At 37.1% G+C, this 27581-nt stretch overlaps 2 protein-coding genes and 1 long non-coding RNA gene across 7 annotated transcripts; 1 reads left to right on the plus strand and 2 right to left on the minus strand.

Annotated features, from left to right (window-relative positions):
• Window positions 1-64: 64 nt before the first annotated feature.
• Window positions 65-23116, plus strand: LOC101742029 (E3 ubiquitin-protein ligase lubel). 3 transcript variants are annotated; one of them, XM_038010716.2, is made up of 21 exons: window positions 65-2257; window positions 3579-3821; window positions 5220-5368; window positions 7899-7985; window positions 8328-8687; window positions 9395-9683; window positions 10184-10612; window positions 10697-11208; window positions 11722-11850; window positions 11930-12100; window positions 12432-12785; window positions 12888-13011; window positions 13107-15703; window positions 16081-16278; window positions 16745-16972; window positions 17378-17518; window positions 18288-18439; window positions 19430-19625; window positions 20287-20429; window positions 20571-20739; window positions 22984-23116. In XM_038010716.2, exons 2-21 carry the CDS (start codon window positions 3599-3601, stop codon window positions 23011-23013), a joined length of 6681 nt encoding a protein of 2226 aa, XP_037866644.1. In that variant the 5' UTR covers window positions 65-2257; window positions 3579-3598; the 3' UTR covers window positions 23014-23116. The 3 variants fall into 3 exon arrangements, with proteins under 3 accessions (XP_037866644.1, XP_037866646.1, XP_037866645.1); XM_038010718.2 differs by lacking the exon at window positions 20571-20739 and adding an exon at window positions 20768-20930; XM_038010717.2 differs by having other exon boundaries at window positions 13110-15703.
• On the minus strand, window positions 2355-17796 carry LOC110386028 (uncharacterized). Of its 3 annotated transcripts, none has more exons than XR_009973007.1 (6): window positions 17610-17796; window positions 16772-17516; window positions 15753-16019; window positions 3830-3869; window positions 3175-3261; window positions 2355-3090 (listed from the first exon to the last, which is right to left on the minus strand). It is a non-coding gene; the product is annotated as an uncharacterized LOC110386028 (long non-coding RNA). The 3 variants fall into 3 exon arrangements; XR_002431289.3 differs by having other exon boundaries at window positions 3171-3261; XR_009973006.1 differs by having other exon boundaries at window positions 2355-3261.
• LOC101737224 (pre-mRNA-splicing factor CWC25 homolog) lies at window positions 22660-27327 on the minus strand. The gene is made up of 4 exons (XM_004930898.5): window positions 27096-27327; window positions 26823-27026; window positions 25536-25820; window positions 22660-23979 (listed from the first exon to the last, which is right to left on the minus strand). The coding sequence occupies exons 1-4, from the start codon at window positions 27111-27113 to the stop codon at window positions 23143-23145; spliced, it is 1344 nt and encodes a 447-aa protein (XP_004930955.1). The 5' UTR covers window positions 27114-27327; the 3' UTR covers window positions 22660-23142.
• Window positions 27328-27581: the final 254 nt, after the last annotated feature.

Consider the following 27581-nt stretch of genomic DNA (forward strand, 5'->3'; position numbering starts at 1 on the left):
ACCACTTAACACCAGGTGGGCTGTGAGCTCGTCCAATGTGTGATGTATGACCAATCTATGCAATAAAAAATATATATATATATATTTAAAAGCCAAGTCCGAAAACAAAATTCATTTGTGTAAACATAAATGCTTGTCGTTAATTATAATAGTATATTTCGTCACTATATCCGCACTAAATATTTTTTTGTTTCTTTAAGTTAGATAGTGTTGAGTTTTCATTAGTGTTTGGGATCAGCAGCAGATGAGGGCCAGTCTTCAGCTCTTATAAAGTCTGGAACGTTGGTTACAAGCCAGGCTTGGGTAGTCCGTGCCTTGTGACGTGCAAAGTCCTGCTAGAAAGTCCACGGTATCTTTTTAAAAAGTGTATTATTGAGAGGTTGCGCAACATGATCCAAGACAGTATTGATACAATTTGGCTGAAGTTTTCGCTCCTTTTTCACAAAAATGTAGTTTTGTGACTCCTTGATAAGACACGCCCCACTAAACCATCACTGACGCAGGATGACGTCCACGTTGTACCTTTCCGACCGCTTAAGCAGTTTCATTAGAACTGTGAGCGTACACTGCATCATTTTGCTTATCGTAGTGTTCTTCAATCGTGAAAATTTTTTCATCGGTAAAGAGGATATTTCTGTGCCTTTCACCTGCGTATCGCGACAAAAAACGTTTTGATCGATCCACTCTCTTTAATTGTAAAGATTGATTTAGGGCATGTCTTGTTGTATATCGACGATAAGCGCCGAGCTTCAGGTCTTGTTTTATAATACGCGACAGAGCCCTAGCGGGAATCTTCATTTCTCGCGATAAGATTTTTTACTTCCTAATGGGGTTTCAAGGAATTCTGGCTTTAACAGCATTAACAGTTTGTAACAGCCTGTAGTTCTAACAGCATGCGGCCGCTCTGTTCTTTTCTGGTCTTCGACAGACGAAGTGTTGTTGTATCTGTCGATAGTACGACATTGCAATCCTATTTTCTTTTACAGCTCATTCCACATTGTAATATGATAATGAACACGAAAAAATATGGGAAATGGCGTAAAATCGAAAGAAATAAAAAAAAAGTTTTCTACAATATTGTCTCTTTCTATTCGGTGTGAACTAAGTAAGCTGTTTTTGTCGGTGATTTCGTGTGATTATAATTCGGTTTCCTTATTTCATCATCAAAAACCAAGTTTGATATTTATTTTCTTTACTCTTTTTAAGATTAATTGATATTTAAATACCAATAACATAGAAAACCGTAAAAGAGAGAGTCCGAATACTGTATATAGTTACTGTGATTCTAAATCAAATATTGTATAACACAAAGAAAAATAAAATAAACAGATACATGTTTTCCACAGAGAGCTTCGACAACAGCATCGGCAATAATAACTTTAAAATTGTTATACTGGCTATTTGATTGCTGGTTATTGTTATACTAGCTTTAAGTTTTTTTCTGGTTTTAACACTAAAAATTTGAGTGACCCGAACTCCTCTGAAATTACTTGTCCCCGCTGCTTCTTTTAATTTAAATTAAATTTCCTTTATTTTAATTTTTTTTTTTTAAGTACATTTTTTCTAAAATATAAGAAATGTTGCGTATTTTTATTTTATAGCCGCAAAGCTATCCGTCTTTTATTCCATTTTTTCCAATCATCTTGTTTACAGAGTTCATTAACTCCTATAAAATATCTGGGTGGCGGTGACATTATCTCAGCAACACACGTTTTAAAAATAACAATACCTCTCAATTAAATTGCACATACGAACGATTCAAATACAAGAAACACTTCACAATTCATTTTGATTCAAATTAATTAAATGTGATTAAAAATATAAGTTGTTAATATAAAATATGAGTTCGCGAAGTATTTGACTCCGAAGAGTGGGCGCAACGGGGTGAGAGTGCGGAAATAGCAACGCGTCGTAATTTTAGTAAAATCGGGGCAACACAGCCGCGTACTGAAATAGAGGCGAGTCGCACACACGCGTCTACGTGCTGTCAATTTCGTCCAGTTAGGGAGCACGATTATCAGCTACCAGGTCCACCGACTCTAACGAAGAGTAGGTCGAGTGTCGCGCTCGTGCTAGCAGACGTGTGACCAGAGCTACTCCGCCGGCACAGTGGCTCTAAGTGGGTCGCAAGTGACCAGACACAGTGCAGTGAAATGAACTTTATGTCCAGAGTTGCATAATTCAGAACCATGAATAGATTCCAAAAAAAAACAGTGCTTTGTTTATTCTTGCGCAACATCTTGAAATAAACAAACAGGTACGATCTTAATCGATTATAAATTAATGTACGCTATCTAACTGCCGATTTTTCATTTGTAAATTCTTCTGATGTTTCGTTGAAAATAATAACACACTTTAAAATCTGACAATTTATTTTAACAATTTTTTTTTGTCGTTATAGTTTATTAAATATTCAATTACAGTGTACTCACTAACCTAACTGAATTTTAATTTTATTCATAGAGTACGAACATCGTTTTGGATATTTTGGGATATGAGTGGCGGTAAATGGGTCGACAAGGCGTCGGCGACGCGGCAACGCCCGCACTATCCCGGTCACAGCTGCCATTTGCACATGATAATAAACACAAAAAACTTAACAATAATGCCGATGTACTTACTTGCGAATTCGGTAGCAAATCTACATAACCATGTTTAAATTATTTTCAACATCTTATGTACCGGTCATAATTTAATATCTATCAAAACAGTCTTAAGCAAACGCGCTAAATCTGACGCAAAGTATTTGAAATAAATAGAAATTATTTTTTCCGAAATTTGTAAATAACATTTTCGAATTAAAAATTTTTGATTTGTTTTTCAAGTAAATGTTCATTTTTCTAATTTGCCAGATACACGGCATCGCAACGTATATTATTATAATACAAGCTGCGCCCGCGGCTTCGCGCGCAACAATATGTAATTTTATATTAAAACATAAAAGCCATGAGACGATGCAGAAAGATAATTTTAGGTGAACATACATACATTATTTCATATATATAAATTAGGTATGTGTGTTTAAACATACTTCTCAATAATTTTATAAATCTTGTTTGACTTATTTTCGACCCCATTTTTGTTTACGAGCTGAAAAGAATATTTTCTTTTGAGTTTGGGGCCTCCTTTTTATTAGGTCTCATATCTGAGTTAATGCTCACACAGCATACCTACTGTTAAGCGGGTACTCGCAGCCATTGAACGAACGGTAGTCCACCAATTGATAAAGTCGAGTTCTCCATTAAGGCAGTCAATGGTTATCTGGAAAACAATAGTTTCTCATGAAAAGTCTCCTGATTGTATAATACATATCAATAACTCAATCCCAAAATATTTTAACATGAACGATCAGCATGAGGGATTGTGCCATTAACTTTTATATACAATTTTCAAAGAAAAGCAGTCGATGAACAAGTTCATTTTAATTACTTTAATATGTAATTTCTTTTCTGTTTAAAGATCTGCGCCCTTGCGATATTAATGTAGTTATGTCATAGATACGATCAGAAAACTAGTGTTAGATAAAACGTGATTTTAACAACTAAAAACATTTCATCAGATTTACGATTTTTCCGCAGTAAATTAACAAACATAAAGGATGCTGAAGGGTCGAGGACGCGACCCAAGGGGCGCCGTCCCTCCAACGCCGACGATGTCTAGATCTATACACTCCGGATCCCATCATCCCTTCACACAACCAATGCAACGTGCACCGCTAACAAAACCGGAACCAGACTACGAAGTCGTCGAGTTTCCCAGTGATCAATATGTCAACGCTAAACTAAATCCACCGCCGCCGCCTCCTCCTCGACCACCTACAGGTACTTACTGTTTTATAAATTACAAGCAGCCCTGCTCCGGATCCGGATCTGTAACAAAAACAACGACGTTGTTTTATTATTTTAAATAAAAGAACATTTATAGCGGCATAACTATAATAGTTAGACATATGCTGTCGTGACACTTTTTGTAAATAATAATGTTTTCTACAAAGTCATACTACATTACTTTATTCTGCACGCGATGTAAAGAATATTTTAGGTAACTTTTTTACACCTTGGGTTACATTATTGGAGTATTAGTAAGGGTTCCTAATTTTTTTCAAAAAAGATTATAGGCTATGTCACTCGGGAATAGTGTAGCTTCCAAACAGTGAAAGAATTTTTCAAATCGGTTCAGTAGTTTCGGAGCCTATTCAATACAAATAAACAAATATTTCATCTTTATAATATTAGTATAGAGTATAGATATTCTTTAGGGCTCTGTAGCTAAAGAGCAAGAAATACCTATAACTCCTAAATGTTCGATCAGCTCTTCTATGTTTTTCGTCGGATTCGTTGTTTCTTTTCTTCTTAACATCTTCTTTGGGATCAAGGCTTTTAGGATGCAGCATATGCCTTTGAACAAACTTGGTCCTTTTAATCGCGACAAGATCTCTTGTTTCATGTCTTCTGTTGTTTTGAGTTGAATTATTTCTTCTTTTACTATGTACATTATCGCATCTTTATCACTTAATTTTACGCGGATATAACAGAACGACTTATTATAATATGGAATATTGTAGTTTTATTAATTACACTGATTGTTCCCAAAGGAGACGTTATACTTATTTTTATTGAAAAAACTTACAACCACACCACTCCAATACTTTTTGATAACTATTCCATACAAGATTATAAGGTGCTCTATAAATATAAAATAAAAACAACATACAAATATAGGGAGTATCATAAAATCGATTAGACGATTTTAAAATAAAATTTGTACGCATAATTCCTAGAGATTTTGGTTTTATGTCAAATAACTGCTAGAAGTTATTTTCGAACTGCGTCTAATAAAGATGAATATAAATATCAATTATTATTATTATTATTATTTTATTGCTTGGTGATGATTATTATTATTATATATTATTTTTAAATTTTTTTTTTTTTTTTATTGCTTGAGGTGGGTGGACGAGCTCACAGCCCACCTAGTGTTAAGTGGTCACTGGAGCCCATAGACATCTACAACGTAAATGCGCCAGACACCTTGAGATATAAGTTCTAAGGTCTCAAGTATGGTTACAACGGCTGCCCCACCCTTCAAACCGAAACGCATTACTGCTTCACGGCAGAAATAGGCAGGGTGGTGGTACCCACCCGCGCGGACTCACAAGATGTCCTACCACCAGTAAAAATCATAAGTATCGAATATTTTGTTTTTTTTGTCACGTGCAGGTCACCCTGTAGATGCTGATGCGTCATGCGGACTGTGCGGAGGCGGAGGAGCCCGGGTCCGCTGTGCGGAATGCGGCCGCCGCGCTCTATGCGCCTCCTGCGACGACATGTACCATCGACACCCCAAACGCAGACACCACCAACGTCAGGTCAATGCCTTACTTAACACCTATCTAAACGCAATCGATAAACGTTTTTTGGATCAGTTATTTATTAGTATTAACATTAACCAACAGATAAATAGCAGAGTTTTATCAACAGTACTCTTGTTACGTAGGTCTTGAAGTCGTCGTAGCCAAAAAGATAAAACGGCTTACTCGTATCAAGCGATGCAACTATACTGTTGTTCAAATTTGATTTCACGGTTACTACAATTACGGGTGTATTGTAAGCTCACATGTATATATACTTCCATTCTGACTATTTCTGCCGCGAAACATGCACTCCGATGTGGGACAGCCGTTATGCAACAGAATTGAAACTCCGGTTATGAGATCGAAGGTGGATGCATGCATTCATGTAGGATTGGTAAGAACGGAACGTATGAAAAGAGTGTGGAACGGAGCGTTAAGATGTGAGTGAGAGAAAACGGAAAGAAAGGGAGAAGAGAATGACAGACAAAATGACGGAGAAAGGAAGATGGCGAAGACGGTTAAAAAATGAGCAAAGCGTAATAAAAGTGTTAATTTGAGAAGATTTTGGAACAGTGGAAGTATATGCGCTGCGATCCCTATTCTACATTCATATTATAAGTCTTTGACCTCCTGACCCAATGAAATTATAAAATGTATAAACATTAAAATATAGTACAGATAACGGCGATCTCTTCCAAACAATCACATAAACCAGTTGAAATGTGTTATGCATAACCTTACCTAAATCAATTTAAATACGCAATAGTTATTTGGCACAATACGTTCCTTTCTACGATAGTCATTTTTCATATTATAATTTTGGCGTTGCGCCCTGTACAAATCATTTAAATTGAATAAACAAATACTATAATATTAGTACCTGTTTGTTACACGAGATATGTCCTTATAATCATTCAAATCAATCAATAAATTATACAGATTCAATTTTGTTCCATAAACACTTATTTGTACAATTTTTAGTTCTACTCATATAGACATAAACCTAAATTGAATCGTAGCCCAAACTATTGACATTATTAACAAATTGCCAATAGTCTACCGACCTGACCGTTCATAAACAAACTTATGATAAAATATATTTTTAAAAAAAAGTCGTTATAAAGAACTCTTCTTCCTATTCGTACACTCTTGACAGAGTGGTCGTGGTCATGCATTAGTCGGATCCTGCGATAGGGATGCTCTCGCGATACGACACCATGGGGCACGGCGTTTCGCAGAGTGAGAGCAATCGTTTATGTTGGAGTGAGTCACAGATTTTATGAGGTCGGTCCATCGTGTTGGATCGCCCGCGAGATCTTGCCCTTGCACCACTAACCGCTCAATGGAGTCCTCATTATGAGTGATGTGCCCGAAGAACTTGAGGATTCGTATTTGTACTGTTGACGGATAGTCTCTCCTTGATATTGAGCTCCTTCTGGATCGAAACGTTGGTACGGTGCGCGGTCCGCGGAATTCTAAGGAGACGTCTCCAACATCACATTTCCAGTGCATCAATCTTACGACGGTCTTGCATCCTCAGCGTTCACGTCTCAGCCCCATACAGAAAGATTGGAAAGACCAGGCATCTCATTAACCGAACTTTTGTGTTTTTTGTTATACTGCGGTCTCTCCAAATCTTTGTTAGCCTCTCAACTGAGGATATGGTCACAGCACAACGTCTTCGGATCTCATCTTCGCAGCCTCTAGCGTTGGTGATAGTGGAGCCTAGTTAACGAACTCATTCAAGACCAAATAAACTGGTAAAACGCGTGACACCGCTGTGCCACGTATGGTTTTGATACATACTTCAATAATTTCTCAGAACTATGTACTCGTAATTCATACCCATACAGAATTACTGTTTACGCACCTACGCATGAATACACGTGTATGACTTCGAAAGTGTTCTTACTTGTAATTTATTAGCTGTGGCTGCAAATCGCACGATCTATCTATTAAGTGGTTACCTGTGTTTAAAGGCACCGTAACGGAAATAACAGCTTTACTACAATACTATATACGAGTACTATAATACTATACTATAATCGCAATATCCTCTATATCTATTCGTGATAAAAGTGATTTTAATCCTCTTTCCACTATCGCGTCGACAATAGTGATTAACCTATTACACTGCCCAGCATTTATGCGTGCCGATTTGAAAGATGGGACCGCAACACAGTTGCGACTCCGGTACCTACGTAATGACCTCATCCCCTATCATCAAGTGCAATAAAATGCAAAGGCTTTTTTTCTTTGGACACCCTTTTTTACCATGTGTAATAATAGCTGATGCGACGCTAAAAGTGAAGGTTTTTTATTTAGGTACGCCCCTGTAGTATCATATAGGCACGGAATTCAACAAAATGTTTTCATTAATTTATGAGCACTTCAGCAGTGTCCGATAAAAATCTATCTAGTTATTTGAATATCATCAGAACTCTTTCTGTTCTGATTATCATTTAAATAGAATGGTTCAGGCAGATATGCCTGATATCTATACGTATATTATATAGCTCATGTAATATACTAATCCTTTTATTAGGCTCTGTCGACTGCCCAACTACGAGAAGAACGACCTCCATTACCACCAAAAGTTGCACCGCCCGTGCCGCCTCCGCGACGACACAAGGTATTTTCGTTAATACTCCAAAGAATATATTTCACTCTACAAATGACGTTGGTGTATTGCACAAAAACGCGATATTAGAGATCCCCAAGAATTCTGCATCAACTTGCTGAAGCGAAACTTTTTTACATTCGTTCGTCGGTTTGGTGACTCGGACGAAATTCAATGATTTCATTATCGCTGTGATGGCCATCTTCTCTCCCCTTATTTTTAGAACAAAACAAATTAATGACATATTTAATGTAATTTAAAGTTCGTAATTTCGCGTTACAACGAATATCAAAAATACTTTTTTTATTCTTTTTTGGCCATCACATATTTAATGCTATTGTTATTTTTTTATAGCTGAGCGGAGACAGACTAAGCGCCAGTCCTAAGCCTATGATGGATCAAAGACGTGCAACACTAGGTCATTTGTCCGCTGGCATAGCCCAAGTTTCACGTGGAAGCACAGGAACTACCCCCATCAACAATCACGTTGCACCACATCCCCATTCGCAAATGCCGCTCCACGTTCAAGCCAAGATGACCACAATACCAACCTCTAGCCATATCGGCAGTATGCCGTATCTACCCACATCAATGCCGCATTCAAATATGCCCCAGTTAACAAGCATGCAACCACAAGGACACCATACTCTTGGCCACCTCAATCCAGCTTGGGCGAGACAAAGAGGATCTCTTCAAGGATTTAATATGCATCAAGTAGGTATTGAAGACATTTTAAGTATCTTTTAACACCCTTAGTAACGATTTTATTTTAAATCGCTTTTATTAGCCTATCCCCAATCTATGTAAGGGATTCTTTCAATAATCTTCTTCGAATTCAAGACGTTCGACTAACTTCAAAATTCGTCCACGAGTCAAGGACCTATGACAATATAATAATTTTGTCATTTTGCCCTAACATCCTAATGGGGATACAAAACGCATTCTTTTATATTTAAGCGCAATTTTTAATTTTCATGCTATGTTATTGCTGCGGTATATTTATTATTGACTAGTTCACGGAATAAAAATCCGAACCCATAAAATTCTTAATATTGATGCCGTCATCTACATTTTGAGAATTTTACAAATCGAAAATTACGATTGCTTTGCGGTAGAAATAGTCGAATGACGGTACTGATTATAATCGTCTAATCTCACAACAGAAAACTGACAATTATAAATATGCGGGGTTCAAATTGACAAGTTTTTTTTTCTTTTTTAGTCACAAAAGGACCTACCACCAAATTTATCAATAGTATTAGTATTTACTAAGAAACAAAGTACTTGCCGTAGCCGTCGTCGGATTTTTAGTCCGGCATAGCAGCAATACACTTGTCCAAGGAGGTTACAAACACTTTTCTTTACAAGCTGCCTGCTTGTTTTGAATAAAAACTGTTTTAATTTTCGGTTTTTAAATACAGAATGTCCCACCGGAGTCATGGGAGCCAGAGAACGTTTCGCATGTACAGAATTGGAACCGGCCCTTGCGGCGTGGTGCGTCAGTATTAGAGCTAGGTGTCGGTGGCGGAGCGACGTGCGGAGGATGCGCGCAATGTGCAGGCTCGGGCTGGAGATACGGCAGCTGTGCGAGCCTCGACCATCCGTGGCAGGGAGCCTGGCAGCCCCCACCCTGCTGTCTCCCACCGCACGACCCTCGGTTGCATGCGCATACGCATCATGTTTCCCAGACGCCACAACCACATCGTAGAGGTTGGTATTTTAAAAATTGAATTATATAGTACGGTTTTCACGGTTCACCTCTTGCGGAAACCGGAAATTTTATTGTTTACGACGTTTCGAATACAGTACAGTTTAAAAATATAATATTAAAAAAAACTGTTTTAGTAGATAAGTAAATTCCCGATGAAATATCAACTATTTTTGTCTCCAAGTACTTAGTATTTTATAATACACTAAAAAATTAATGTGTCTATGAAATGTTTTAAGTTTTCGCCGCTATCGACATTATAAATACGGAACTTAAATTATTTTAGAATAGTCCTGTTCACGGCGACTCCCCTGGTATTGAGTGGATTATCGGACCACATAGATGAGAATGACGTCCAAAAATCTATTGTATAGTATATCACGTATATCACAGGCTTATAATACCACCAGTGAAATTTTAAATTAATTTAATACCAATGTAACAACATCAGTACATAACGTAAAAATCAAATTAATAATAAAAACTGTTTCATTTGTTGTAGTGGAAACGCGCACTATGTCCCGCGCCGCGTCCCGTGCCGGGTCTAGAGCTCCATCGCCGGCCGCGAGTGTTAGATCGCGCGCCTCCCGCCGCACCAAGCATCGGACCCCTTCCCCGCCACTGCCCTCCAGCGACGCCGATACGGAAAGCGAAGGAGAAAGTATCACTGTCCCTCCAAGCAGCATCCACGAAAACAACGATAACTACTTAGGACCCGCACCTCCCCCGCCGGAAATCAATTGGCAATGCGAGCACTGCACGTTCGTCAATGAGCCCGGAGTTAGAGTGTGTGCAGTCTGTTGTCGCACTCCAACCGTAGCTCCGAAAATCCTTGTATCAGGCGTAAAAGAAGAGATGGAGAAGCTAAAAATTGAAACAAAAAAATCAACACCGACTACTGCCACCCATGATGATTCACCAACTAAACAAAGTGAGAAAATACAATCTTATTGAATCTCCGATTGAATTGTTTAATTAATGTCTAATAATTCATACGTATTTGCTTTTTTTCCAGACGGGGTGCGATGCAGTCCTAAAATTAGCAAAGAGCGAAAGTCTACTGGTTGTGGCCCGTCACCTCCTAGAGAAGAATTTATTTCAATGCAAATAGTAAACAGTCAATCGCCCGTTATTGAACAAAACAAACACAGCTTTGTTGAAAGAAGTACAAAAGGACATGACATTGCCGTGGGTCCGTCACCACCTCGCGACATTCGTCACTCCCAGCAGAATAGAAATATTACGTCATCTCCTCAAATCGACAACAGGGTCCAGGACTCCCCACGTCGGAGCGTTAAGGATTCTCCTGTTAAAGATCAACCACAACTACACAGCATTTCAGTTGGTCCATCACCTCCACGTGAAAACAATCGTGTATCTATCGAACCTGAGAAACAGGTTCAAAAAAAGTCCACTGGGACGTCGCCATCGCGCGACGTCATCGTCAGAGCAAGTAGTTTCAGATCCAATAAAACAAACGTCTCGAACACCGGGACTTCTCCACCACCACAAAGCATTTCTACACAGGTAAATTTTAATTTAAACATGACGTAGCTTATCTACAATAAATATACCAATTTTTAGGGAAATCCATTCACTTGTTCGAGTACAATGAAGAGTACAATTGTTACGCTGAAGGAATAACATCGTGTAAAGAAACGAAATTAGCCTTCTTATAAATCTAAGTACCTACTGGTATTTGAGCGTATTGTGACGAACGGATTAATGTCAAGGTCAATATCCTGCTCGTTTCTGCTGTAAAAATGCTTATACGTTCTGAGTGGAAAGACCTACCGTGCCGGCAGCTATTATAAGTTTGATATTCAAATTTCAATTTCTCATCGCTTTCGACTTCCTGTCTAAGTATAGCAATAATTATTACAAAAAAATTTGAAGCAAACTATCATTGTTTGAGACAATTACGTAGATTACATTACATGTAAAATTTTTAAGAATTTTATTCAATTTAAAATTCGTTATACTTAAATTTTTAATTAAATTATAAAAGTACTGGTATAAAGATAGTTAATTCCAAAACAGACCTACGAAGTACCTAAACAATGGGAACGCGCCCCATCGGCATCTCGATCGCGACCAAGACGACGGTTCCGGGACGAAAGTCGACGTGAACGATCTCATAGCAGACACTCACTATCCAGCGACACCCGTGTAAGCTAACTGTGTATGCTCCACAATTTTTTTATCCAAAACATCGATAACCGTGCTTTAATAGATACTTTAATCCCAGGAGATCGACCGCAGTGTCCGCACGTTGGGAACAACCAACCGGTGGGAGTGGCGTGAAGAGGACAGCAGTCCGGGAGGTGACTGGGACCATGGAAACATGTCGCGTAGAGCTTCACATTTAGATCTACGGAGACCAAGGTCGCATCGTCGATCTGGATTTTATGGCTCAGAGGTAGTTAAGTTTCCATTACAATAATTGTTGCCCGATCTGTGTAAATCTCTATATTTGTCGGTGGTGTTATTTAGTCCCATTTGTCGCTAATTGTTGCTTTTCCATAAATATATTTTTAATTTAATATTACTTTTTGTTATATTTTAGATTTATTATTTTGGACGTTTACATTATTTTAATTCAGATGATCTGATGATGATATTTTGTACTTTATGTCATTTAAAATAACAAGCAATAGAAAGTTTAAAGTAGGTGCGTGTCACATGAGTATACTCGTAGAATCGTCTTCGCCGTCGCAATATTAACAATTCAACTGTTTGTTTTGACAAAGGCCGCTTCACCCGAGCCGACGGGAGCCACACGCGCCACTTCACTAGAAGCTTTATCCGGCGCAGGCCGACGAGAAACAGAACGCGGCCTCGAGCTCGCCAAGCTTATGACGGAAGCCGAACGCCTGGGCTTCAGTGCCGCGGAAGTGCAAGCTGCATTAGCACAAAGTCCGGCAGCACCACTCGCATGGTTGCGCTCGCGGTGGCCGAGCTTGTGCGCGGGCGTACGAGCAGCCGCTGCAAGACTCGCACCCGACGCTGTCATCTCCGAACTAGAAGCTCGAGCGTCACTCGCACGGCATCGAGGCGCTATGTGGCCTGCGGTTACAGAATGTGTTGAACGACATCGTCGACAGGTGAGCAAACCTCATCCTAAGTAGTCTAATAGTACGTGTTGTCAACTTCATATTTTTTGTCCCAAGTGAAGCTCACAATTCAATGATGAATCTACATTTCAGGCAGGATCAACTGAAATGGGCGAAGAAGGACGAGTCCGAGGGCGTGTCTGGGGCTCGCCAGCCGGTGCAGATGATGATGCAGCTCCACCGCGGTTCGCATCGCGCCGCTCGTCACGCGCGCGCGGTAATCTTCAACGCCCTCTGAATCCTTGACGTACCGTTACATATAAGATCGTGACGTCATCGTACATCGTCATAACCGTCACGTTTACGTTTCAGCAGAAGATAGTTCAGATGAATTTGAAGCACCGACGCGACCGGTGTTTCGAGACGACGATTGGATGTTTCTACCGTTGGACGTGAATGTTAAAGATGAATACGAGACGAACCAGAATCTTAAATCCTGGAATAAACATTCGTACGATGCCCCGCATGACGACAGAGATGACGTAACTGTAACGTTAAATATTCTTAAAAATAACACAGACGAAGAAAACTTCTTACGTAGTTTATTAGAAAATACACAATTAAAGTTGGAAGAGAGTACTATAACTGACAGAAACAGAACAAACTTCAATGATTTAATCCAATCTGAAAATGATTTTATTGACGCGTATAATGCCTTAACAAAGGCAAGTCCACTACCTAACATAAATGACGTCATTTTGGAACCGAACAGCAAATCTTTCCCGACAGACATAATACACGACAATATTAAACTTCAAAATAATAAAAATGAAAAATTACTGATTAAAGGACAAAATATATCGGACAGAAAATCTACAAAAAACATATTAGTGGATGAAAAAAAAGATAACTTAATAGCCCTTAAAGTAGTTTCTAAAACTGAAGAACAAAAATCAAAAGCCTCAACAATAAAAAACGATAACAACATATTCCCAAACAATGAAGCAGTCAAACAACAAACAGAAGCTCAAAGTAACAAACAAACTTACTATAGGGATGTATTAGAGAAAAAACAGCCTGAAAATAAAAATAAAATACAAAATTCTTATGATGATAAATCACAGAACTTGAATGATATAGTCGATAATACTCAAAAACTAATACAACAGATGAGAGAAGAACTTGACTCCGACATGCACTCTTTTAAAAATAATAGCACTTCGCATAGTGAACACGAAAGTTCGTCCAACGAGGAACAGTTAACCAGTTATAGTGATACGGACCATGAAACAGAAGAATCTGAAAATATTACTTCAGATGAAGATGGAAACAGCAAGGACACACAGAACGTCAGAATCAAAACTAACAATTCGGTACGACAGAGCGAAGCTTCTAATAGAACAAGTTCTGAAGACAATGAACAATTTGAAGAAGCAATGGATCATATCGAAAACCAAGTAGATGACTTTAAAAATACTAACATGGCAATACTAGATTCAATTGCTCGAAGTCTACAAGAAGAGCATATTGTTACTGTAGAAGAAATTAAACCAACAATTCCCGTGAAAAAAGAAGATTCAAATAATAATTTGTACGTGGCCGTTAACTCTTTTGAAGAAATATATGCCCAATTAAATAGTACTAAAATGCAACAGAAAATAATTTCTGAGAGTGAAAATATTTTACAAACGAATACATTGCCAGATATAACAGTAATAGAAAAACACGCTATTACAGTATCTGAATATCGACCATCGGCGTCTTTTCAGTTAATAATATCGGAAAACCAGCAACCTAAATTAAAAGGAAAGTTAAATACAATTGAACCAACTCATGAAAATTTGATTAATGAACCATCTCCTGATAATTTAGTAAATGTTTTTAAAAATACAGAAAACCATTACGAATCTAATAAAATAGAAGTATTAAATACTACACAGCCATTTCCACCGCTCGAACGCACTAGAGAAAATAATATTGAACGAACAAATAATGATCAAATTGAACAAGAACAAACAATAAATTTTGGTGAAATTAATGCAACTCAAGATGAACCCGAACGGAACGATCTAGAATTTGGAGCCATAAATATAGAAATAAAACAAAATACGGAAAACACTGAGCTACAAATACAATTAGACAATATTTCACAACCGCTACCGGCGGAGGAATCGGATAATCGAAATACTAATGTGCAACTACAAACTATACAAAGAGAAATAGAAGAAATAGACATTTTTAATAAGGTTGACCAAAACGAACGTAATGGAAATGCAAATCAAATACAATTGGAACCTATAAATATCATTAAAGAAACTCCGTTACAGCATCAAGTACAAACTTCAATTAGTACCGTAAACAGTGCATCGATCACCGAAAAAACTTATTCTAAAAATCCAGCATCAAAATCTAATATACCGAAATTAATTAAAAATGTATTTGGCACAAAGACTAAATTAGAAAAAAACGGCCCAAAATTTGTAGCCTCTAAGGTACCCATTCGCAGAGCATCGATCAAACAATATCCTGCACCTGCGCCGCCTAAATCACAATTTGGACATATACAAAGCGGTCATGTAAAACAATTGCAAACGAGACTATTTGATACAAGACCTAAAAATTCAAATACTGTTAAGGAATCTAACATATCAGAACCGGAACCTTCAACGTCTACAATGAGTAAAAAAAAGCCAGCACCACCTCCACCTATAGAACATAAAAATGAACAAGCCACATCAATACAAGTACAGCCAACAATGGAAAAGAAAAATAATTACTTTCGTGAAACTTGTCGAACTGAGGACGAATGGACTGAAAGCGATTCCGAAAGTTCTCAAACGCCAGTAAAGAAACCGGTAGAAGAAATAAATTACAATCCTCCTTCACCGCCTCCACCTCTCACATTACGTCGTGTCTCGGGGCAATTAGTTGATTTGGCCAAAATACGTTTACCTGAAGGATCACCAGAGGTAATTTGTTTTTCAAATGAATCTACTATGCGTAGGTTTCTGTACTAACCGTACTCGTCGAACTCGACCAAGAGTTCGACGCGCAACCTAACCCATGCATCAGCTCGCTGAGTTTCTCGCCGGATCTTCTCAGCGGGTCGCGATTCCGAGCCGGTAATAGATTCATTCGCGAAGCAGCTGCTCTTGAGTTGTTAGGTCTCCTTCGGAGGCGCTCGAGCTGCTGTTAGCAACTCCCGCTATCCTGGCTGAGCCTTTGTTCGCCCACCTGTCCTGATGAAACTAGAAATGCTTCCGGGCCACCAGTAATCCTTCAATCCTAAAAAAAGGTTTCTGTACTATTGATTATAATACAATAAATGAAAACATGTTGATTACAGAGACAAGCCCGTATGTTATTAGCAGAAGGGGCGACAGAAACGTGGGAACAAGCGCAACTTGCAGTAGAGTTAATTTCACGTGGAATTGAATCGTCAGCTGCACTTTTAGCAGCTCTTGAGTGTACAGATATAACAGGTGCACTTGTGTATTTGCATCAAGATTGCGAACTTTGTGCATCTAGACTGCCTGAACATGAAGTTAGTATCAATATTGCTACATATTAGTCATCAAATTGTTTATTACGCTATATTTTAATATTATAATGATTGACACTAAATTTAAACACATAAATGTATGTAAATAATGCAGTATCTGGTTTCCATAGTAAAAGAATCGTAGTTTGGGGTCAGATGATTTTGTATTATGCGCGATCGTCCGCGCGGGTGGGTACCACCACCCTGCCTATTTCTGCCGTGAAGCAGTAATGCATTTCGGTTTGAAGTGTGGGGCAGCCGTTTGTAACTATACTTGAGACCTTAGAACTTGTATCTCAAGGTGGGTGGCGCATTTGCGTTGTGGATATCTATGGGCTCCAGTAACCACTTAACACCAGGTGGGCTGTGAGCTCGTCCACCCCATCTAAGCAATAAAAAAATAAAAAAAAGATTATGAGTATTATTTAGGTGTAGAAGTTTAAAAATTAAAATTTTCTTTTACGCACAGATGGTATCGATGTTACGTTGCACTCACCGATGCTGTCGAGAATGCGCCCGACACTACTTCACAGTTCAAATCACGGAAAGGAGCATAGCAGACTGCGTGTGCCCATACTGCAAAGTTCCAGATTTAGAAAATCTTCCCGAAGACGCCTGGTTAGATTATTTCGCACATTTGGATATTCTACTTAAGACGTTACTCGAAACGGAAGTGCACGAATTATTCCAAAGAAAGGTAATTATTCAACATTTAATGTAATAGAGTACATTAAATTTCAACTATTTTTAATCAAGTCCAATAATCGCTGTAACGAAAACTATAATTTGATATGCGCTGAAATTAATAAACATTTCAACATCAGAGACAGCACGGCGTATTTTTTCAAAAACGCCTATTGATGCACTAATTTGTGTGTTTGTTGAATAATTAAAAAAATTAAAATGACAATTGGTCCCTCCGGATTCCGGTTACTGCACTGTTGAAGGTTGGTCTCGGCTGTAATTTCTTGAACCTCTTCTTGGTCGTATAGATATCTCTATAGCTGTAAGTTCTTTTCGCTAATCAATTTAGAAATAATTATATTTAAGTTTGTGTGATTTCATAAGTAGAAACATTTGAATGAGTTTTTCTTTGTTTTAGTTGCGTGACCGTACTCTGGCTCGAGACCCCAATTTTAGATGGTGCATGGAATGTGCTTCGGGATTCTTTGTTCATCCAAAACAAAAGAAATTGCGTTGCCCAGAGTGTCGCTCAGTTAGCTGTGCATCATGCAGGAAGCCTGTAAGAATAAGTAAAACTGCTACAATTTACAAGTTTACATGCGTTTCGGTTGAAGGGCGGGGCATCCGCCTCGTACTGTAAAAAGTAAGACCTTAGAACTCATGTCTCAAAGTGGATGGCGGCTTTTGCGCTGTAGATGTCTATGGGCTCCGATAACCACTTAACACCAAGTGGGCCGTGAATTCGGCCACCCAACTAAGCAATAAATAAATAAACGAATAAATCAACGTTTTTGCAACACAGTGTATGTTTCGACTTTATGTCATAAGATGACATAGATTATACACTTAATATATTTGAGATAAGATGACATTAACGATGTAATCTATGAGCTCGGGTTGCCACTTAACAGCAAGCCGGTAGCGAGCGTAGTAACGCTAGACGTGTGCTGTGTAGTAGGTAACTGCATCTCTGCGTGTGCTACTATCTATTCCATGAACAGGGCTTCGAAATATAATACCCATATCATCTATCTACTACGCTCTACAGAAATAAATTTCACCTATATTACCTGAAGCAACTTAACTTCTAAGAGCAGCGGCTCTGGCATTGCCGATGTTCATGAGTAGCAGTCACCACTTAACATCTAGTGAGCCGCGTGCTCTGACAATCAAAATAATGAAAATATTTAATCTAAAAACAGTGGGACTTGCTTGGTACGTGTCCGATCTCGAACCAGCCACCTGACACGTAATAACTAAGTATTTGACATCTGTTAAACTTTCTAATTTCCATTTAAAATTAATTTAATAAAATAATTATTTTCAAGTGGACGGCTAATCACGAAGGTATGACATGTGAACAATATGCTACTTGGTTGGATGACAACGATCCTGAAAGGTCATTGACCGCGATACAACAACACCTAAGAGACAATGGCCTCGAATGTCCACGATGTCGCTTCAAATATTCCCTGTCAAGGTACGATATGATAAAACATATACACCATGTATAATAGTCATATATTTCCTGAACTGCTCGCAGGCATCTTACTTATAGATAACTAACTTATAGATAACTAACTTATAGATAACTTAATAATTTAGTTTTCTACAGTCTCCGAGTCTCTCTACACACCGAGTCCACGTCTTCAATCCCTTTCAAAAAAAAAGTTTTGTCTTGGTCCTGCAAAAAGCTCTCTTTTTTTTTTTTTGACACGAAGAAAACAAATGACTACATTCAGAAAAAAACAAAAGAGAATCAAAGAATTTTTATCTTTACTAATATTACAAATATGTATCTGAGCTATGCCTGCTAGTATTTTTTTATTCTTAATTCTTACCAAGGAGTATGTCGTTCTCACTACTTTTTGATCCCTCCTAGTATGAACACCCGGTTAGAACGGAGGATATCCTCAAAATTGACAGCATGCTGTATCGATAGAAAAAAGTTTCAGTTTACAAGGTGCTTGGGAAGTGCCTCAAATATCACTGCAAAAAATGTCGGTGTTTAGTGTCCATTTTCATTGTTACACTTTTTCTTCTGTCTAACCCCTCGCGGCCCGCAAACATATCTGAACTAAAACAATCGATAGGGAACTCCGTTCTAAAAGTACAACAGCACAAAAATTCACCATCTCTATAATAATTATATTTTGTATAAAAAGTCAAAAACATAAACAATTAAAAACCAATTAGTTTTCTGTCTGGTTTCTTCTGTTTAGGATCTATTGAACTTTATTACTATAAAAAAAATATATTTTTTCAAAATGATAAGTAATTTTATTTAAAACGAGTAAATAATTAATAAATCTTAGGATGTCAGCGATAGGTCGAAATTCAATCACCGGGCGAACATTATAAGTAAAGTACCTAGTGTTCTAACTAATTCCGTCCCTTACTAATCAATGTAGTAAATTATTGCTGAAACTAGAGTAGAACGACGTAAATAAATTAGCGAGATTGTTTTCAGAGGTGGATGTATGCATTTCACTTGTACTCAATGCAAATATGAGTTCTGTTATGGATGTGGAAAGCCTTTTACTATGGGCGCACGCTGCGGCTTGAGCGACTATTGTGCAAAATTAGGACTTCATGCACATCACCCGAGAAACTGTTTATTTTATTTAAGAGATAAAGAACCACACGAACTGCAAACATTGTTACAAGTACGTATCGCTTTATTTTTTGTCGCAATGATGAATAAATAATCTCATGGACCACCTGTGTGCTTAGTAAGTTTTCTAACAGCGCCCCTAGCGGCAAACGTTCCAACTCCATACAAATTTGAGTTAACTTGTACGCTATCGAGAAAGTTAAATAACTCGCACTAAGCACACTGCTGTTGAATGCTTACCCAAGCCTACAGACATCACAGCATGAATGACGCCAACAACCTTGAGACTTAAGTCAATACAAGGTAGGAATAAAAGCTCGTCTGCCCAGCAAAAAAACAGGTTATGTGGAAATCTTTATTATACCGAAATCATGGTAAACCCCACCACCAGCATTAAACAACAACATGAACAAACGCAACATTTTTGTATCAAACACATTTTCCTTTGCAGTATCTGTGTGCTTAGTGCGAGTTTTTTAACGTTCTCGATAGCGTAAAATTTAACTCATATTTTTATATGGAATGGGGGCGTTTGCGTACGTTTGCCGCTAGGGGTGCTGTTCCAATTGAATACAAAATTGGCTTAACTTTTATGCTATCGAGAACGTTAAGAAACTCGCACTAAGCACACTGGTCTAATCGCAATCGCAATCTTGAATCTGTTATTGAAATATTTAACTTCGGTACTTCTTAACATAGTTTAAACGTTTTAGATGAATAATGTCCATTATGAAACGGAAGCAGCTCCCGGAAGTACTGGACGGTGTCCGACACAATTACAACGAGAGACTCCCACCGGCCTCGTCGACGGAGTGTGCGGCAGTGAGGCACCGGCAAACTATGCAGGCTTGTGCAAGTAAGTATGATAGAATAGTGGGTGGGTATGTCTATGTTGTGAATGAAAACGATGCACAATTGAAGCATAACAAGCTTAACTTAAACCTTAAAAACCGTATGTGGGAGATGAGCGGCGCGGTGAGTGCGGCGTGTGTTTCAGGAATCATTACTTGGAGTACCTGAGCCGGACGGTGCGGAGGCACGGAGTGGATCCTCTGCCGATCCTGGGCGTGGACGACCTGGAAACGTTGGTGCGCCGGGCCGCACTTCGATTGCCGCCTCGACCCTACGGCTCGCTCGAGGGCCTCTACAAGCGAGGGCTGATCGAGGTGTGTTCAAGCCCTCATGTTGTTGCAGGGCTCACTACGTGGAGTATTTAGCGGGTCTGGCGCGCGGGCTCGATCCCATCCCCATCATGGACGTGGCCGAGCTCGTGGCGGAGCTGCGGCGTCGCGCGCTGCCTCTCCCCGAGCGCGGTCCCTGGGATACTGACCCCATCTATGCTGGAATGTGTGCAGAGGTACACACTCCTAAGCACACCCACTAACCAACAAATCAACTTCTTAAATACTTCCTATTAATTCAAAATACTAGGCATTGATTACATATTCATTAGATTAAGGCTATTAAATGAACTTAAGAATTTTGTTTGTTTTCCAGCGAACAAAATCTAGTTTTGGAAAGGGTTATCGTTGCAAAGCGCAAACGTTTAACAAATTAAAAAACTTATCGTGAAATTTCAAGATGAGAACCACCGCGACAACTAGTGTCTAAAAGTGCCTCCAAGTGACTTCAAAACAAAAATAATTTTGAACGGTCCAGCCATGTAAACTCACCTTTAGTTCCCAACAATGTTACGGTTTAACGCAACGCTTTAAGGAATCCTATTAAATCCTGCTAATACATATAAAGATTAATGCTTACGATTAATTGAACCTATGCACGTAATCGCGGTTGTTGTGGCATAATGGCCGTCTCGCCTTTCAGCCGAAAAACAGTGCAAAGATATCATCTAAATGATACATACCTATTTCTCACAGCAATCAGATAGGAAAATATGCTAGGGTACAATTAATACGGATGGGTGACAGTATGTATATTCTTCCTGCATATGGTTTTATACCAGGTAATATAAGACTTGAGATTAAAATTATATGATTTCAAAAAGTCCGACATGATTTATATCTGACTAGCTGAGTCCCGCGATGTTACCTGCGGTTATTGTCGTGCCGTCGAAGCTAATCTAAAAAAAGTCCTTAGTTGCTCCTTATATCAACAGCTACCTATCAGTGAAATTCCGTCAAAATCGGTCCCCCCGTTCCAGAGATAAACAGACTGTCAGACAAAAATATTTTTTTAAATTCTTTTAGTACCTATATGTACTGTTTATACATACTTACGCATTTAGTAAAAAGTGGTTATTTTATTATTACAAACAGACACTCCAATTTTATTTATTTGTTTAGATATTTAACTAGCGATCCGCCCCGCCTCCGCAGGGGTGCGTGCGTCTGGATATTGCATTGAAAGTACATTATAGTAAATAAATTTGTATTATATTTTTGCTTAAGGTTAAAATATATAAATTCGCCCACTTAATAATAATTATTTTTGAAAAAAAAAACCGTATATATTAATGTCTAACCAAAAGTAGGTAAATTAAATTTCTTGCTACTTGCTTTAAAAAAGACGGATTTACCATAGGGGCAGTACCAAGAAATTGTATATTTTTTAAGAAAAGTAAAAAGATTTTCATAGTCGTTCGGGACCTCGAAAACTGAAAACATCCGAAATAATAATATGAAAATAATAACCACGAGATTTAACCGCAAAATTAGTTTAAATTAAATTTTTTTTTTTTTTATTGTAAAGAACAGTGGACGAATTCACGACCTACCTGGTATTATTAAGTGGTTATCGAAGCTCACAGACATCAACAACGTACATGCCATCACTCCTGAGTTTTATATATGTTTTTACAGTACAACGGCTGCTCCTGCCTTCAACCCGAAACGCACTACATACTGTTTCACGAATGAAATGGGCTCACAAGACGCTCTATTAAGCTTTTTTAACTTATCTTTTCATTTACATATTCAGAATATCTATATCATTAAATCATCATAAAATTGTATATTTTACGCTTTGTTTTTCATAGGTGATATGTAATATGGTGTATATTCCTTTCATTTATAAACTACAACTTCACTTCGATATAACACAGTTTTGATAAACAACAGTACACATAGTTTAGATTTATCAATTTTTTTATTATATTGTACATAACATATTGAGCCTATGTTTAATTAAACAACAAAATGATGGTGGACAGTTTCGCTATAGCACGATATGAATTAACCGTGTTATACCAGAGACGATATATTATTATCTTGATAAATATATTGTTTTGCTGTGTAGTTATAAAAATACGCTTTCAGTTACATTTGATAACAGTAAATGAAAATTGTTCTGATATAAGTTTCACCCATTATCAACTTATTATATAGTTAGGGAATCTTTAACAATTATTTCTCCTCGTAATAAGTAAATAACTTAACCATGTTTTTTTTCAGATCGTGAAAGAAAAAATACCTCTAGACTAAATTCTGCTGGGTACAGAAGATTAATGAGCAACCTTTTCCAACTAAAATATAATGTGTATCTATATTTATAAGGATAAATAAAATTTGATATTGTTTTATTTAATTGAAATTCTCACTTCACTTCTTCTACTACCTTCGCGCAAAATGTTCATCCATATGTCTACTGCCTCTCTGTATGTAATGTCTATTCGAGTGTATCCTGGTTTCAATAGAATCAGGAAGAACACGCGCTTCATTCCGCCGAGAACCTCGATGGCTTTGTGGAACCTGTTCATCAGCAACGCGCTGATCAGCAACCCGTTTACCGCGCTCAATTTCTCGTTGTGCACCAGCCGCCGCCATTTCGGCCAGCTTAGCAGCGCGTTCTTGATCACTGAGTTTTGTTCTAGAGTTTTTAGTCTCATGTTTGTTTTTATCTTGTGTATGCTGTGTATTTTTACGGTAAGAATTGTGATTGCTTTCTTCAGACCTCCGATGCCGATGCGTCCTACTGTGTGAATTAGATCGTCTTCGCTCTCGACTCTCATCATTCCTACTGCGTTTAGTCAATGTATTTGATTGACTGAGATCCTGGTCACTGTTTCGTTTGAGCACTTTTGTAGAATGATAATCTTGAATTTTATTTTTTTCTTGTGTTAATGATTTGGAGTTACTACTATGTTCTCGTGATTTACCGTCGCTCTTTTTATGGCGTTTTCTTTCATTTACGGAACTGTCATCAGATTCTTCAAATTCACTCTTTTCCTTTTTCTTTTGTTTTTTCTGCTTAATTTTTTCTTTTTTCTTTTTCTTCTTTTTTTTAATTTCTTTTTTAGCAGACGAATCAGAAGAAGAATCACTTGACTCGAGTAAGGAAGCCAAGTCAACGTTTTTATCTCCACCCAGTGCGTTTAGTTTAGCAGCAAGCTTAGCATCAAGATCTTGACTTTTGCTTTTATTTTTTTTATGTTTCTCTTTTTTCGAATCCTGAAATAAAAAATAAAACATAATTTTAATAATATTTAAAAATAAAAATGTTCATAGATCATTTAATAGTAAATCAAACTAAATTGGTTCCTGCAATGTATACTTTCAAACATTATAGGAACCGATTTAGTGTTCTATACTAAACTTCATATTTTAAGTAATCCAAAGAGTTGAACTGAGGAAAACATTTATAATATCAAGTCCTATCGTATATCAAGCGTTTGTAAGTACATAAATAAGTTATTTGAGTCATAAGTGATTGATAAACCAAAACGTTTTCATTGTGTTACATCTACTTGCTGATTGTTATCTCTATTAAGATATACTCGTCTAATAAGAGTTTGTTAATGGTTTAAGAGTCTTGTGCAATATGTCTAGTATTTAACAAAAATCCTGTTCTGAATAATTTCTGCAGAACTTCATCTGCTTTTCAATTAAATTTTCAGCACACACTCAGTATCTAATTATATATGAGCATCCAATACATGTTTACAAACACTAACAATAACCGACACTACAATGAATGATGTGGAAATAAAATTGTGTAATTTTATTTACTTGTTTAAAATATAATGAAACTGAACTTCAACTCCTTGCATTATCTGTTCGAAGCAGTCAGTATTTGTTCAAATCATTAGCACATTGATCAAACATCAACAAACTTGAAAGAAATCAAATGATTTCTATTTTTACATTCTACATATTTTTCTGTAAATGTTATTTGATTAATAAGGTCGCATGTTTTTGTTATACTACAGGGAATAAAGTGAACTATGCTGTTCTTGTCTGCATTTTCAAAGATATTGTTTTGTTAATTTTCCCACATTTCTTGTATAACAACCATTTTTCAATGAACAATCAACACCTTTAGTGCATCCAAATAGGGCTGACATGAAATAGGTAAAAAATTTTTTTTTTTTTCATACACTACTATTTGTTTGTGACTTTGCTATTATAATTTTTATTTACAAACAAAACAATTGTTAGCCATCAGATTATTGTTTTCTTTTTTCAATAAGTAAGTCAGACTTCAGTCTCTTTTGAGTTGAGTATTTACATTGAGTAGAGTTAAACTACAGCTTATGACACTGTTTAATAATATTAGTAATCAAACTAGTAAATTTTTGTCAAACCACACATAATAACTTGGTTGAGGGAATGAAGGCCGTGAATTGAAATTTGCATCAGATTGTAAAGCACAATATCTTAATAAGCAGATCAGGTAACAGCAAAGGTGTGCAATAATCCAAAATACTTAATAAGCTATCGACTACCAGATCAAAAAGTGTGACATACATGCACATAACACAACTTAAGGTACAGAAAAGGGTAAATTGAAAACGTAAATTGAAAAAAAACATGTCAACGTATTAGTTGATACTACCAGAAAAGCTGGCACTTTGGATTTCTAAGAAAGTCTATTTTATGTTTCAAATCCAGATTAACAAATAATTTTGATTTAAATCTTATCACTGCTAGTTCTTTTGTTCACTAGTTCTAGTTCTTAGCCTTGCTTGTTATTAAATACTCCCTAATCAATTTATTAAATAACTTACTTGTTCCTTTCGTAACAATTCAGCAATTCGTCGACGATGAAGAGGATTATTGAGAAGGGCTGCTCGAGCAGCACGCTCTCGCTCCTTAATAAGCAAAAGAGGATCTTCTCGTAATTTCCTCGCTACATCAACTTGCGTATCATCAGAAGCTGTCAGCATGCTAGAACCAACTACTCGCTTTGTGATTGCTGGTATTGCATCAGTCTCAGCTTTTTCTGTTTGATGACTTTTATCAATAGCTTTTCCAAGTAAATAATCTTCATTCTGTACTGTTTTTTCAGGCCTCTGTTAACAAAAATTCTCAATTTTACCACGCATAATAGTCAATTTTTTTATATACATTATCACAATAGATTTTGTTTAATTATCATACTAAATGCAATACAATCATAGTACATATTATACCATCAAATTTAATTAAAACATCCAGGATCGATATGTTGATAAGGTAAGAGAAAACAGGTTTTTGTTTACTGTTCCGTCTACCTATTTTCTTTACCTTTTACTTTTTAGTAACTAGGTACTGTGCATTAAAGTTAAAAAATTTTTTCAATAGTAGACTGTTTTTTTTTTTATTTCAATAATAATAAATAGAATAAAAATAGAAGAGAAAATTTTATGCATAATAGGAATATAAACATGAGTAAAATTATGTTGTTGTTGGAAGAGGATTTGGAACAATAGTAGAGGTACTGATGGTAGGACCTCTTGTGAGTCCGCACTGGTAGATACTTTGCCTATTACTGCCATAAAGCAGATATGCGTTTCAGATCAAAGGGTGGGGCAGCCTTTATTACGTTGTAGATATATAGGCTATCTATAGGCTCCATAACCAATTAACACCACATGAGCTGTGTGCGTGTGGGTGGACACACATCGAAGAAATAAAAAAGAAAAGGCAGACAAACAAGAGTATGGCAGTCTTTCAGTCAGACTTCTTTACAGCTGACTATCTATATGCATTGTATCAGGTTTGGCAGTCAAAATAGTAGTAATTTAATAGCCTCTTGTATCAAGCCCATGTGTAACTTTAAATTTGTAATACATAACATTGTAATTAAGTCTATAAATCTATTCTTAGCTGTTCTACCATATATTTTCCAAGATCTGAATTGGAACAGAGAAGGGATAATTCCATAGTGGGAAAACTGTTTATAATTAAACATTATAAAATATTCAGTTAGCAAACCACATATAAAACGATATCAAGTCTATGAACAGCAATTACTTTAATACCTAGGAAATAACAGAGTTTTATAAAAACACTAAAATCAGAGTAGAGCTTACTTCATACATCCAGTGCAAGCGAGTGTCGTCAGCATTAGAAAAGTTTTTTTTTACTAGACTGTTGAGCTCCATCTTCTCTCTCTCTTCTTGGCGTTCACGTTGTAGTTCTTGGATACGTTTTTTTTCTTCGGCAACCGCTTGCTCCGCTTTCCAGACGCGTTCTTGGTTTTTCAAAATATTCGGATGCCATGATTTCTTGGAATTCTGCACAAAAGTTTTTATTGTTACCTTTGTTTATATTAATAACGATAAATTTAAGGTTTACGTGCTCACCAAGTCACCGCCGCCCATTTTAATCGCTTAAAATATTTAAGTATTTCAATTAGATCTATTTATGACTATAAATTTGTTTTTATTTTAAATGCTACTATTGAAACTATGAACTAATAGGGTTTTATTACAATTAATAATTATCTGACTGTGTAGCTAGAGTAATTAGGTTTCATACTTCAGTGGGTAAATGTCACTGAAGTAGGTAAATGTCAACTCCATGACATTCATAGACAACACTCTTCGTCTTTTTTTTACTTAGGTATGTTACAGCACACTTCACTCTGTTTAAAACTGCTATACTAATATCATTTCAATTTCCTACACTAGCGGTACTTCGGTGAGTCTTCCAACAACAACTTGCTCTTTACAGGTGGTCATTTTTTCAACTAGTCCCCTATACAAAATGATCCTCCTTACTCCTACCCTTCATAGTTACAACAACATTTAGCAATAGATCTATTTTCCAACATGAAGGGCGAAAGTATC

The sequence above is a fragment of the Bombyx mori genome, chromosome 4, assembly GCF_030269925.1.
Source record: "Bombyx mori chromosome 4, ASM3026992v2".
Taxonomy (NCBI): domain Eukaryota; kingdom Metazoa; phylum Arthropoda; class Insecta; order Lepidoptera; family Bombycidae; genus Bombyx; species Bombyx mori.

Excerpts from the sequence above, each read along its gene's own strand:
- LOC101737224 (XM_004930898.5), bottom strand. Across the intron at positions 25,821-26,822 it reads GCTTGCACTGGATGTATGAA|AGGCCTGAAAAAACAGTACA; the intron begins GTAAGCTCTACT and ends TTTTGTTAACAG. Across the intron at positions 23,980-25,535 it reads AATTGTTACGAAAGGAACAA|GATTCGAAAAAAGAGAAACA; the intron begins GTAAGTTATTTA and ends TTTTTATTTCAG.
- LOC101742029 (XM_038010716.2), top strand. The coding sequence starts at position 3,599 with ATGCTGAAGGGTCGAGGACGCGACCCAAGGGGCGCCGTCCCTCCAACG. Across the intron at positions 11,209-11,721 it reads CACAAAGCATTTCTACACAG|ACCTACGAAGTACCTAAACA; the intron begins GTAAATTTTAAT and ends ATTCCAAAACAG. Across the intron at positions 12,786-12,887 it reads TTGAACGACATCGTCGACAG|GCAGGATCAACTGAAATGGG; the intron begins GTGAGCAAACCT and ends TCTACATTTCAG.